Genomic DNA, 14,822 nt, shown 5'->3' with positions numbered 1-14,822 from the left:
TTCCCCAAACTAAACTACTTGTTTTTTGTGTTTACACCTAACCAAGTACGTACCTTTTGACCCAAAACCTAACCAAGTCATTTTGTATCTCACTTTATGGCACATTATCGATCCATCCACCAACTACCGCTCTGTCCAGCGTTGGGTCACGGGGACTGCCAGGCTCAGTAGGCATCCTGAACCACCTCAGCTGGTTCCTTTCAACGTGAAGGAGTAGCTGCTCTACTCCGAGTTCCATGCCATATCTCTGATAAGGCTGAGTCCAGCCGCCCTACCGAGGAAATATTGTCCCACTTGCAGTCACACTCAGTCTTTCAGTCACTATCCCAGGGGGTCTCCAACACCAGTAGCTCACTCCTCGATTCTGAGTAGCTCACCTAAAGGTCCAGAGATATGCAGCCTACAATGCATGCAAATGAGTGATGCTGCTGTCAAGGTTGTTTACGTCAGTTGTGCCGTTCAATGATGTTAGCAACTCTTTTGGACAATGTCACATTAAGTCTTCACTTAAATGAAACAATAATCACGTAAGGTTACTGTACAAGAAACAGGAAGTGCGTTGCCATGGATTGAGTTAGTCGTGCTCTGGCCTGTAGCCTGTTTAAGCTACATTTCATCAAAGTAAGCAACACTATGCCAAATCTGCTATGTACCACTGGATGTGCTACCGGCTGTCAATGCACTGGCGCTATCAGGAGCGTCTTTTCTTATGATTTCTAACAGGGGCTGTGGACGTTTGTTTGCAGTGGACATCTGAGAATGTGATATCCTCAGAATGTGTAAGTAACACAAAATCAAAGTGTGGCAGTTGGGGACAGAGGGGTTTTAAGCAGCCTAGCTTAACTGCCTCGATTGATGTTTGTGTTGATGAGGCAATCTGACGCAATGGCTGATGTCGTTTATGTTTTTGATACAACATGTGATCTGTTTGAAGGTTCTGATACAATATGTGAATACATGTCAGTAGCCTAATATAAAGCAAGAGTAGCTCTCAGCCACTGTCATGTTTTCAGCTCTCCCCTTGCACTACCCAAAGCCAGAGGTGAGAGTCAGCATATAGACTGGTAGATTGAAAACTTTGCCTACCAGCTCAGCTCCCTCTGGTACGACACCCAGATTCCTGCTTTTTTTTGCTGATGCTGCACCAGTCCACCTGTCAACATGCTCCAGTTTTCCCTCACTGTGACCCTGACACACTTAAACTCCTTCACTTGGGGCAGCACTTCACTGATTTCTGGTGGAGAACCATGACCTCAGACTTGGAGGTCTGAACCACTTCACACTCAGCTGCAAACCACCCAAATGCATGCTGGGGGGGTGCCAGTCTGATGAAGCCAACAGAACCACATCATCTGCAAAAAAGCAGAGAAGTGACTCTGAGATCCCCAAACCAGACACACAGTGGGAACCTGCCTTGCCTTGAGAACCCGTCCAAACAGGACCAAAGACAAGGGGACAGAGGACAATGTAGGTCCTGCAGACAGCAGGTGCCAAATGTGCAGTTTCTCTAAAGTGTATTCAGCGTCATCGTCAGCAGCTCAGACAGCCGATGTTAACCTGCTCCCTCTCTTTAACTCTGCTCTGTAGAGATGTAAGAGTGTTTGTGAAGGTGGAACATCTTCCTTTAACAGCTGCAGGTGTTTCCCCGCCCTTTGTGATGTGTTAGACATTGGATCTGTGAGAAGCAGCAGCGTTTGGTGTTGTTGAGCTTAGCAGTGCTCATCGCTGGGTCTCAGCCTCTGGAGGGTTAATGAGCGTATGATTCCTCTGTGCTGGTCCCAGTAACGACAGGCTGAGCACTGAGGGACCTATTAGAGGAAAGTGTAGCTGCAGAGCCTCATGGGAAAGTCAAGATGTGTGTGTGTAGAGGCTGGAGTTGTAAACACAGAGAGGAGGAGGATGAAGAAACATCACACCACAAATACACACACTTTAGCTGTGAAGCCTGTGTGAGAGTTTTTTAGTATCACATAGTTGAAAATCACATCAAATCAAAGTGTGATCCTGGCACAGCGGCTGGCTGGGCGCCTTCATCTGCTGCCATCAGAACCCACACCTGGACAAGCAGCAGAAAGTGGACGGGTTCAGCGGGTTTCAGAAACTGCAGAACTATTCAGACGTTTCTATTTTCAAGACGCATGTAAGTGAATCCCACAGACCTTCACACATGCAGTGCTGACAGATACCTTTCATTCACATTCCCTGAGCCAGCACTGACTTCTGGATGTCAGCTGGCTCAGTTCAGAAACATCAGCCTCAGTTGATGTTAATTAAAGATGCTTCATCTCTGTGTTTTCTTCCATCTGTGATTGTCAGCGTGCACATGTTCAGACTCACCCGGTTCCTGTGGGATTTGTCTGGCTGGGAAGCAGATTGTGACATTTAGCTCTGAAAGTTCAAACTTTGTTTTCAAGGTAAGAACACACACACACACACACACATGGTCACCATCATTTGTCCTGGAGCAAGAACCACCAGCAAACAGAGCTGCATTCACACCGTCATCTCTTTGCGAGGAGTCATCTGGTTTAGACGAACAGAGGAAACTAGATCCAGAAGTTCAAGTAATCAGAAAGGCCAGGAGGCGTTGGGGGATCAGTCGTACAGTGAAAGCAGTGAAATACACCCAGCACTGGATACACGACTCAACTGTGGCTGCATTCTCATCATTTTGATGTTTCACTCAGATCTGACCTTGTTGTGTCGCTGCTTCCCGTCCATGTCAGTGCCGTGTACCTGACCCCAGTGTGAACACCGCTGAGCTCCTAAACTGCTACACGTGCACAAATGTAAGTGAAATGTGAGCCACGTGCGCACAAGAATAACAACCAGGTTGTGTGTGGCCCAGTTTCCTCCCAAACCACTGGGTTACGATATGTTCCTCCCAGTTTGTCCTGATCAGAAGCTTCTCCATAAACGTCCACCACATGTGAAACGTCCTGGTCTCTCCACTGACCCCGTCGCTGTCGCCGCTCTCCTCCATGTTTGTTACCAGTCTGTGAGGGGCTGATGCTGAATCATGATGACTATGATGAAATTTATAGCATCTTTTGTCAACAAATACAAACCTGACAATAATGTGAAAAATGGAACGGTGGCATGGACACTGTGTGTGAACTGAGTGTTTTGCAGGAACAACATCTGTAACAGTGGTGACTGCACACAAGACGCACACAGTCTCAGCTCAGTGATGACAACATTACATCTTTAGTCTTTGTTGACTAAAAGTGACAAAAAATGTGATAACTCAACGTGACTAAAACTACTAAACCTTTTCAACTGAGAGACTAAGACTAACTGCAATCTATTGGCAAAATGAACCGTTTTTATGAGAAATATCTGAGATGCTTCACTGCAATGAAAACATTTTACTGGTGACATTAGTCCATCAGCATCACTGAGCTGAAACTTCGTCAGCGAGGACACAAAAACACCAACCAGTCACTATCCTCTCTGTGGCCCTGTCTCTGCAACCAGCCATCCGGCCTTCGTTTTGCAGTGCTGGAAAAATCTGACTTCAGATCAGCCTGTGGAACTCAGGTTGGCATCGGCTGATTGGATCCATGAAGATGGGAGCCATTGATTAGTCCCGACAGAATCATTAGAAAGCAGATCACACGCTTCAGTTTTCATGCTGGGTGTAATAGTCCATCAGCCAGAGCTCTGAACAGCTGCAGGACTGGAAATCAGCTTCCAGTTTTACATCCTGCCTGCTCCTCGCCTCGCTGACTGCTGCACCAGAAACTTTAAACACTGAACCTCATTCTTGACTCTTTGGAGTGTGTTACCAGATCAACTTGCCTCAAAGATCCCTTACACACTTTTCAGGGCTTTCAGCTACTGTACATCAAACTTGCCTCAAAGATCCCTTACACACTGTTCAGGGCTTTCAGCTACATCTCTCAGTGTTTAACTGTATGATGAGTGTTGCCATTCAACACTGAAAGCTGGATATTTTGCATTTCCTGAAGGAAATGTGTGCATGTGCCAGGCAGCCACAGACTACAGTCTAAGATGCTCCATGTACGGATGACCTTCCACAACCTGGATTTGACCTAACAGGCCTCAGCGCTCACTAAAGTAACAACTGTTTGGTGGGTGGAACTAAGATGCAAGGATAGGGCATAAGTGAGAGAAACGTGGGGGCAATCATGGCGATTGGGATTCATGTCCATTTACAAACTTATGAAAGAGTTTACCAGCGTGTTTTGGTGCCATCTATAATGCGATCAGGTTTTACTGTGACTGATTTAGAGACTTTGTTCCCCAGTAGTAATGGAGATCCTCCATGAAGGGACACAGCTGTGCGGAGCCGCTCAACCTCTCTGCTCGTTATGATAATGAGGATCATCATTACTGTTGCTGTTGTTATTCTGATGCTAAACGCTGACTCACCGATGAAGCCGAGCTGGGAAAATTCCAGGATCATCCACTCCTCCGAGGGCTGCTGCAATGCAAAGTTCTTCATGGTGGTGAAGTAGTTTGGACGAGCAACTATGTCGTCCTCTAACTGTAGGAGAGAGAGAAGGGGGATGATGATGATGATGAGGGGTGGTCTCAGTATTCAGTTACGCAGCTCAGAGTGTTAACAGTTACACCAGCTAAATGCATTCGATTACAAGAAGAACTCACAGAGAGGAAACAAGCTCTGCAAAGTACAGAGAGTGAGACATGTAAAACAGCAAGGCTGTTTCTGTCAGAGCGGCTGAAGCTCTGTCACTGCCAGCAGAGATGGTGGTGCTGAGATTGTTCTGTCGCTAGGAAATTGCTGAAAATGAACCCAGTTCAGCTCTGGCTGTGTTCGAGGACAAAGCTGCAGATCACAACAGCCCTCCACATAAAGAGCTCCGGATAACAGCGCACTGTGACAGTCACTGAAAGCCCTCCTGGAAACTGTCTGTCAGAGAGTTGAGGACACGCTGACAGTCATTTTCTGTGTTTCAGCACCAACATTCATGGCAGGACAGGGACCTGAGAGCACTTGTCTCTGTTAGCCTCTCACTACTGTACTGCTTTCGCAGTCTACCCACAATGCCACAGTTGCATCAGCTTATGACTGAGAGAGACACAAAATGACCACAAATGATGTGACTGCTTTGTAATCATTTTGTGACACACTGTAGTTGTTTTGTCTCTTTGTATTCAATTTGCATCTTCGTGGTCATTTTCAAGTGTGTGTATTCAGTGTATATGAGGTCCTGGCACGTGTTACCTGTACCAGGTAAGTGTGTGATGTATACTACAGAACTGATGTGTGACGAACTACAGGAAACAAGCAGGCATCAAATGTCAGCAGCTGGCAGGAGAGTTTGCTTCCTACCTGGACGTAGTACGTTCCTTTAGACTGAGCGTACATCATCAGGAAACAGTAGTCCAGGATCTGCTTCGTCCTCCATCTGAGGAAGAGGAGGAGGAGAACAGTATAACCAGAAGTTCTCAACATGAAACACGGCCTGACATCCTGTAACACACACGTACACACAGTCGTGTATGACTTCTAAGGACATTACATTGACTTACATGTTCCTGGACTAAACAATAAACTAAGGCTTCACCTTAAAATGTAATGATTTTCATTAGAGGGACCTGATTTTTATCCCCAGGAGGAAGATGAGTCTTCACAGTGCAGTGGTTTAAACAGATTTATGTCCCCACACCATGAGTAAAACGCACACACACATGCACGCTGTGTTTTCATTCCTTGTGTAGACCTAACCTTAACCATAACCACTACTTGCCTAACCCTGACCCTAACACCTAAACCATGTTGCCACCCTAAAATGTTGTGATTTTTGTCCCTTGTGGGCACCAGAAGCTAGTCCCCACTATGATGGCGAGTCCCCACAGTGTGAGTGTGTTAAGAGGTTTCGGTCCTCATGATACAAAGTGTAATACAAAGGCACACACACACACTACTGTCCATGTACACAGCTACACACAACAATGTAGGAAGTGTGCTTGATGATCCTCTCAGTTTAACCAGTAGCAGCACGAAGCAGCGATGGCAGACTAACCTGATTATGGAAATGAGACTCGGCAGCTTTCAGCCAATCAGCATGCAGCTCTGCGGCACAGGTCTGTCAGAACAAATCACTGTACATCTTCTGCAGCCTTAAAGGATAAAGCTGGTGCTTTTGTTATTTCCAAAACATGCCACATATCAGAGGATGTCGGACTGCGCTGGGGTCCATGAAGGGTCAGCAGCTCAGAGATATAACCAGGGGCCAACCCCATCAGCACTTTAAACTTAAGCATTAAAGTACTGGTTATTTTAAATCTATACTGAAGCAGACAGGTAGCAGGATGCTCTCAGCTATAAGGCCTTTAGTTTTTGCTGCAGTGTTCAGGTGTTCAGGACTGGGGGGGGTTGGGCAGGTTGTGTTGACTGAGACAACAGTAAAGTGATTTACAATGCTCTAACTGGGAAGTAATGAATGACAATTTCCAGGTTCTTTGTAGATAATTAGGATCTAATTCTTGATATATTGCGAAGGTGCATTAAACACATTTGGACCACTGACGTCTCCTGGCTGTCAAAAGAAAGGCCCAGATTTCTGTGCTGTGCTGCTATGCAGGAGGACAGTGGACATAAACAGGGGAAACATGATCACTGGAGGAGTCTGAGCCTGGAGGCTTCTCTGAACTTAGTTAAAGGAAGAGAAAACCAGTTTTTAATGTCTGCAGGACAGGACTGTGTTGTACCAAACCGATTGGATGACCAGAAACACATTTGGGTCAGAACACGCATTTGTCTTAAATAAAATAAAAACAACTTAGTGTAGAAATTGTTTTGGGTGACATGAATAATTCTAACATCTCAGCTGTGGCTCCAGGCACCGAGCATGTCCAAAGCTATTCTGTAGTCATGGTGTCATGCACCGTGCTGCGTGTTCACCCGTTCAGTGCCGTTAAAGCTCTCTGGTCAGACGTGACGTGATCCTCCAGTGGCTCAAACAGTAGTGTGACCTGTTGTCATCTGCACCGTGCCAGTGCATCTCTGTGCAGAAGGACACTACTACACGGAGTGGAAACAACTTCAGAGATGCTAATTATAATGAATGCTGCTACAAAAATAGCACTGAGAAAAAATATGCAGTAGATGTGCCTCACATGAAGATCTGAAGGATTAACGTTTTAAGACTGCAGGTTCCCACCGATACCTTCAGCCTGTGTAATGGAAAAACACCGGCGGTTCCTGAATTTCAGTCATTCCCAGAAACAGCACAAAGCAATCAGCAGTGAATTAAATCAGTGTGTGCAGACGAGACTTGGTAGCCAGCAGAGCAGCTCGACAACCATGCAAACACACACGGGTCAATATTTACAGCACCAGCAGAGCGAGGCTGCAGGAAACTCCAGCGTCAGGTGTCTCAGAGCTCAGCATCACACCTGAGCAGAGTCTGGGTTTAAATATAAAGAGTCAGACAACTGCAGCACAAGTCAGACCTTTGACAAACTTTATTATCATCAGTGAAGCCCCTGATAGATTCAACAGAGAAGTAGTTAAAGCCTCTATTTATATAGTTATCTCATGTACTGCAAGTTTCCTTCAGTAATTCTACTCTTCCTAATGTCTCTTCAGCCTAGAGGGGCTAGTGAGTCTCAAAACAAGCCAACACCATAAACTGCTCTCTGCCCGTTTTCTGAAGCTACGACGTGAACTACAGATGCCTGGTTGGGACAAACTGTACAAAATGCAGCCTCCAGTTTGAAGCTAGCGTTAGCTGGCTAACAGTAACTGTGTCAGTCCAGTAGAAGCTCTGGTTACTGCTGATGTGACACAAAGCACTGACGTTACACAAAGCTCCAGTTCCTCCTAAATTAAAATCATATTAATTCAACACAAGGGTAAAGACATGACCATGCTAGGTGGCTAATGCTACCAAAACAAACAGCTTAGCTTTAGATGCAAACACATCCAGAAGGAAGAAGGCCACATCTGGATCCAGTCTGAGTCCTCTGGCTGCTTTTAACCCTCTCCATGTCAAACAGCCAAACCCATGTTAACCCTGGTTGTTGCTCTTTCTTTGTCCCACTCTCTCTGTGCTAAAGATGCATTTCATAGCCTTTCTTAGCAAAGAAAAAAAAACTAAACTAAATGACACAAAACAAAAAACAAAAAAAATCAATGTTGAATGAATCACTTACGAAAACATCATTAAATGATGAAAGTTATAAAAGATTATTTTGATAGAAAACTGTTCAAGAACTTTCATGCTCAAGCTTTTTTTAAAATTTTCCTTGCACATAGAAAATCTTAGTGTTTGTGACGGTTCAGAAACTGTACACAATATTTTTCTAACCATCTCCAAATCTCATGCGCAGTAATTTTCCAAAACTGCTGCTCACTGTAGTTTCTACCAAACAGGGGGAGATGATGCTTCTGTTTGGGATTTGAAGCAAAATGCTGAACATACTGTGACCAGACTAGTACTTCAAGAGGCTGAATTCTTTCTAACATATAAAGAAGTGTTTGTAGAGACTATGAGTCCAAAGTTCCTGGTATGAAATTAACCTTTGACCTTAAACTGTTAAAAAGTATCATAAAATGCTTCATTGTAGATGTGTGTGCAGCATGTGATGAACACAAGGTCTGACGTCTTCAGCCCCGAAGACAAGAAACCCCTCCACCCCTCCGTCGACACTTCACTTTATGGTGCTGTAAATACAAAAACAACTGTCTCCTCCAGCAGCCTCCACTCGTACTCACACAGCAGTTTATCCACCATTTAAAGGGGCTTTATAAGGTTTTATGGGGAAACAATAAACAGAAGCAGCCTTGTTTCACACTCTCTCTTCCCCAAATCAGCTGCTTCTCCACCCGAGACTGACCAACAACAACAGCAACGATCAGCGTCTGAAACAAAGAGAAACTTTTCTGCGGACCCCGAGCAGGCAGAAGCAGCCGAAGCGTGACCAAAGGGCGACTTTAAACCTTCAGCTCCTGTGATCATTTACTGAGTGCGAGTGGGGTTTTTGTTATGCAGTTAGCAACGTCTCTCACTTTAACCTCACTGAGCACGTTACTAGGTCCAAGTGAATGCAGCCACAGCCCCTGTCTTTATGGAGCTCATCATTAAAGGAGGTGGTGTTCTGGACTGCATTATGTTTAGAGGTGTCTTTATTTTACTGTGCTCCCCATTTATATGAGGGGTCAGGATAGTAGGAACACCTCTGGCTTGTTTTAACAGCTGGCTAGCGTAGCTTAGCATAAAAACTGGAAACGGGGGGAAATGGTTAGCCTACATCTGACTAAATATGAGGGAATCCACCTACCAGCATCTCTAGGTTCACTGATTAACATGATTGTTTTAACCTGCAGACAAACCAAACTGAGTGTAAAAACTGGCTGTTTTACAGGCGACTGCGCGGTGTCAGACTATTTCCCAACATGCTTTGGGTCATATTTAAGCTGTTCACATGTTGATGATTACACCAGTTAATCCCAGAGGAGACACAATGAATCTGACGCAGAGGATCACAGCACAAACCAGATGTGCTCAGAGACAATAATGTATTTAGAAGTTCATGAGGCAGAGTTAATAAAAATGTCCTCTGTCTGGTTCAGTCCACCTGAGCTTCCTGTTAAGATGCAGTGTTGAATCAGATACGGCTGTTCAGTTTTTATGAGTCGCTGTGGGAAGTGAACTGAACAACCAGTAGTTAGTTTGCGAGGCCACGACTCTGAGGCTCAGTGTCCTGTCCTCCATCTCCCGCTGAGAGAACATCAGACCAGCGCAGGATGAAGGAGCCCAGAGAGAAAATGGGATTTTCCTCAGGGAGCGAGTGATAGATGCTGAGGTTTACATAGAAACAGCCTCAAAAAGGACAGCCAACATCTGCCAGCACTGTGCAGTGTTCAAGGTGCAGTTTGGTAGATTTAAGCACGACTGAGTACAAATCACAGACACTTGACAATTCTGCAGGTGTAACGAGTTCTTAGACTGCTGCTGCTTTCAGTTTGTCACTGTGAAAGTCAAAGTGAAATATATTTCAAACATATTATCCTGAGGGGAACACGAATGGTCATCTCCATCCATCCAACGCTCGTTTGAGACCAAAGTGGTTTCTGTTGTGGGGTCTGTGAGGCCCTGTGTTGGACTAAACCCGCCAGCACGCTACAGGAGTAATAAATTCCTCCTCCTCCTGTGAATCTAACACACTAATCAAGTCATAAATGTTGAATGTCCATCCTGTCTCCTGCCACTTCCTGTTTCTGATCAGCTCATTTGCTTGCAAAACCTCACGGCTGCTTCCCAGATGTTAGGTGTTTGTTGGTTGAGGCTCAGAAAGATGGTTGTGGTTTTTTTTAAATTCTATACAGTCCTTTTTAGGTCACGGTGCTAAGTTAACCTCTTGTTCTCTGCAAACTAAAAGAAACAACACATCCTCTTCCTCCTCCTCTCTGTCTGGTTACTGCTGAATTATTTTCATACAGCTCCTCTGAAAAAACAGAAAACCAGTTTAAAACCCAACTTTTCCCCAGAAGCCAGTTTCTGTAGGATCTCTTTCAGTTTTCTACTTGCTCTGCTTTTCCTGCTATGCCTCTGGAGGGACACATGGAGGTTGTACAGACTTCTGAGACGGCTGGTGTCAGGACTCGGTGCTTCATAATGTATGAAGGAAACAGGTGGATGCGTCTCAGATCTCAGCAGAGGAAATGAAGGAGGAGGAGAACGGCGGATTGATGACGGACACTGAGGAGATGAACTGATTTTTCCTAATCTGTCTGTAAACAACTATCTGCTTGTTGACATGACAAGCAGGAGGACTCGTTCTTCTCTAAAACTGATTTCCCTGCTAACTTGCAGCCATTCGCTGGTTTCAGATACAAACAAACAGCGTCCTATAAAATGAGCTTAATGGACTGTATTAGTGTTTATACTGGATTTTATTTGGATGCACATGTCAGCTGTGGTGCATTAGCAGCCAGTCTGCCAGTGGGAGTCATAAACCCACAGCATCACCGACTCTGACTCGCTGATATGAAGCGAAAGCATCATCAGTTTACTCTCTTAAAACGTCTTCCATGACTCATGCTAGTGCATACACACCCTAAGCAAAGCCGATACCAAGGACAGTGTATAAATGGTCCCGACACAGGTGATTAATAGAGCGCATGTATTATTTCCTGTGTTTCTGGATTTCTCCCCTTTCCTTTTTCCTTGCACTCTTAGCTCTGATTGGACCGATCTCCTGTTGAGCTGCATTTGGACCAGTGTTGCTTCCTGTTTGATTAATAAATCTGTTTGGCTGATTCTGCCAGCCTGTCTGGTGTCTGCTCTGCATTTGGGTCCAATCTCCTCGGTTTGCTGCTTCAGTAGGAAAACACTGGCATTCCTCTCTCCATCCTTCATCCTCTTTTGTTTTACCCCTCACTCCAGCCTAGTCTCCTTATTTCTCTTCCTTCCCTTCATTAACTTTCTGTATCTGCTCTCCTCCCCTCCACCCTCCTCTTTTCATCTGTCCCTCTTTCACCTTGGTCCTTTCCTGTGTTGCCACGGGAACAGGGCCAGGTAGAGTAACAGCTTATTAGCTAAAATGTCGTCACCTCGATCTGCATCATCACCCTTGAAGGAAGAAAGTGTGTGTTTCCTTTAGAGATAGAATTTAAGTGTGTGTGTGTGTGTGTGTGTAGTTAGCTCACTCAGCGTGGCTCAGAGCCTCATGAATTAGCCATGACAGGCTGACAGACGCCTGGGGAGCCATCTAACACACACATAAATACACACACACAAGTGGTGAGAAACACACTCACTTCCTTTGATTGCTGCAGCTGAAAAATCACATGCACACACCAAGTAAACTGTTACGTGACTGTGTGCGTCTTCATATGGTTGTGCAAGCAATTTTTAGTTTGATACCATCATTGTGAGGACATGTCTGCACTGAGGCCAGGAGATGCAGTGAGTGTCGTCACCACCACGGAGAGACAAGCGTGTGTGTGCGCGATGTTGGTGTGTATGAGCTGTAATTATGATAATCTGCTGTAATTAAAAGTTAAAGGATGAGACCCCGTCAGTTTAAATCAGAACAAAGTCAGAAACTCAATAAAGAGAAACTTTTAAAGTCACTTTGAAAGAAATAAGTTATTTTATTTAGTTGTGGCGTTGGTTCCCAGCAGGTCACCACATATCAGCTAACGACGAATCATGGATGTAAGGTTGGGGTCAGCACTGTTGACAGTTTGCTGCAGGGACTGGCTGTGGTGTTACAACACAAAATATCCCCTGCAGTTCATCGGTTAGTGTAACCGTAGCACCATGAGCAGCAGATAATCACGTTACATAACATGAGCCAACACACCTGATATTACAGCAACAGCAGCAAGGTTAACGCTAATGTGGCGAATTTACAGGCTGCAACACCGACCGGCCTCGATGAGTTTTCATCTGACACAGCATCATTTATCTTCTTCCTGCATCTTTACAGGGGGCAGTTTATTGTTAAGTCCATGGGTTTTGTATCCAGAGGTTACAGCAACACAACTTGTTGTGTGTTATCTGGGCACGTCTCTAGGTGGCACACATGTTGTGATGCGTTAAAGAACTAAAGAGGGTTGTAACAACTAAACCTTTCTCCTACAGAAATGTTCAGTACTGTACCGATCCTTCACTGACTCTTAATGTTTAGTACCGATCCTTCACTGACTCCTAATGTTTATGAGTCATGATTCCCAGGTCTGAGTCTAATCTGGAGTCAGGGACAAGCTGCGAGTCTTTCAAGAGCTCGAGTCCCACTTTAAGACACCTCTTACTCGACTGCCAACTGAACCAGACTGGAACAGACTCCTACAGATCCAACTTAACCCATTGGGTCCTAATACCAGAGATGGGCTCTGGAGCCTGGCTCCTGCTTTGCAGTGTGGTTCAGTCAGGAGATGAAAATCGCACTCTGTTAAGAACGCCAATCATTTGTCTGACCGATGAGGGTTTCCCGCTTTCTAACAGCACAGATGACGTGCCAGCAGACAAACTGTCTTTGTGTAAAGTGCTGCATGCAGACACAACTGCTTTTTGCAAACTTACTTCAACAAAAACAAGCCAAACATGAAGCAGTGAGTCTAATATTTTAAGCTGAAGTGAAGGGAAAAGCCGGTCTAGAACTGACGCTCATGTTACGTTGACAGAAAAATAGGAAACACGATTCACTTCATGTTGTTATTAAAACAGACTTTTATAGCAGGACAGTTTCCTGTACTCAAACCACACACACAAAAAATGCAAGGCTGTTCCATACAGACTGAGTCATGCTGTTGGAACAGTGCTGAAAGCACCAGAGGCTTGTTTCTCTAGTGCACACACAGACCTGACTCTCTCCTTTGGGTCGCCGAAGGATTCTCGGAGTCGGGAGAAGTCAGGGTAGAAGTGGACGGATGGAGAGATGACCTCCAACAAACCCGACTGGATCTCTGCAGGAAAACTAGAGAGACAACAGGAGATGAAGAAGCGTTTCTTCGCTGCTGATGATCCTCCTTTTATAGGACCAGTTTGTATCATAACCAACAGTTTTCTTTTTCTTAATCCACCATTTTCTCTTATAGAAACAAAAAGAAAGAAGGACAAAGAACACAGGAGTCATTTAAAATGTAAGAAAAACAATCACCTGGTGAAGAATGCGACTCACAACCTAAAGTTGATCTTAACCAAACATGTCTTTGAGTTTCACTCTCAGTGTGAAAAAGGAAACAGTGAAGGAATGTTTGTAATTCAAGACAAAAAACATGAGAGAATGACAAAAGTAAGAAGGGGGGTAGGAAAGGAAAGGGGGAAATCAAAATGGGGGGGTGATGACAAAGAAGGAAGAAGAAGGAAGGAAAGCAAAGCAGGAGGTATGAGAGGAAACTAGGATAAAGAGAAAAAGAGAGCAGGATGAAAAAGAAAGAGGCAGGGTTAAAGCAGCACAGCTAATACAGACAGAAGGTGGAGGATGACAAAGAAAAAAGGTGGACCAAACCCAGAGAGGAGAAAGAAGACAAGGGAAAAGAGGATAAACACTAAAGAACAGTATGGAAGTAGAGAAGAAACAGAGGAGACAGAGGGAAGGAGGTAAGGAAGGAAAATAAAATGAAGGAAGGACAAGAGGAGAAATGGTAGGAAACAACAATGAAGGAAAAAGAATAAATAATTAGGAAAGGAGAGTGTAAGGACAGAAAAAAGGATAGAAACAGAGGAGAGAAGGTAGGAAAGAAAGAAAGGAGGTTGTTTGAGGATGAAGGAGGGGAAAGGAGGTGGAGAAGGGAAGGAATAGAAAGTGAAAGCAGGAATAATCACATCTGATTTCTGAGTTACTAAAAGCGTCCTGCTGCTGCTGACACAGTTCATCCTGCAGGCTGAGTGTGTGTGTGTGTGTGTGTGTGTGTGTGTGTGTTAAATTAATCACACAATAACAAGCTACACTTTTACTACATGCTGTGACACACACACGCGCACTCTGCTGATCAAACGCCCGAGTGTGTGAGCTGACATCAAACACAACACACAAACAGGAAGTGGAGAACACCCCTTTTGTGTGCATCTGTTGCCATAGAAACAGTATGCCATCATGCAGGTGGACTTACAGGCGCTTCAGGTTGTCTGCTACGCTGCTGGCGTACTGCTGGTCAGCCTGAAGACACACACAGAGATTTGATTTGATTTATTCTTTCAAGCATGTAAAGACAGTTGATATGTCAACACACATAATTTTACACATATCCAACAAATGCTAATCCAATATCAATTTGCTTATACCTAGTACATGATTGAATGGAGTAGGAAGAAGTCAGACTTATCCAGTCCTACCCCATGACATCATCTTACATCATTGGTTTGCAAGCAGTA

General features: G+C 44.7%; 1 protein-coding gene across 1 annotated transcript in view; it reads right to left on the bottom strand.

Moving 5' to 3' along the window:
* The window catches only part of mgat4b (alpha-1,3-mannosyl-glycoprotein 4-beta-N-acetylglucosaminyltransferase B), an 83,321-nt gene that overhangs the window by 19,708 nt on the left and 48,791 nt on the right, over positions 1-14,822 (bottom strand). Inside the window, exons 5-8 of the mRNA XM_020594072.1 lie at positions 14,561-14,607; positions 13,309-13,422; positions 5,321-5,396; positions 4,396-4,510 (exon numbers count right to left, since the gene is read on the bottom strand). Coding sequence (XP_020449728.1) covers positions 4,396-4,510; positions 5,321-5,396; positions 13,309-13,422; positions 14,561-14,607 — 352 coding nt within the window. The remainder of the gene's footprint in view (positions 1-4,395; positions 4,511-5,320; positions 5,397-13,308; positions 13,423-14,560; positions 14,608-14,822) is intronic.

This window comes from Monopterus albus, unplaced genomic scaffold (genome assembly GCF_001952655.1).
Source record: "Monopterus albus unplaced genomic scaffold, M_albus_1.0 scaffold21.1, whole genome shotgun sequence".
In the NCBI taxonomy this organism is placed as follows: Eukaryota; Metazoa; Chordata; class Actinopteri; order Synbranchiformes; family Synbranchidae; genus Monopterus; species Monopterus albus.
The sequence above is the reverse complement of the archived record's forward strand: the minus strand, read 5'-3'. Positions and strand labels throughout refer to the sequence as shown.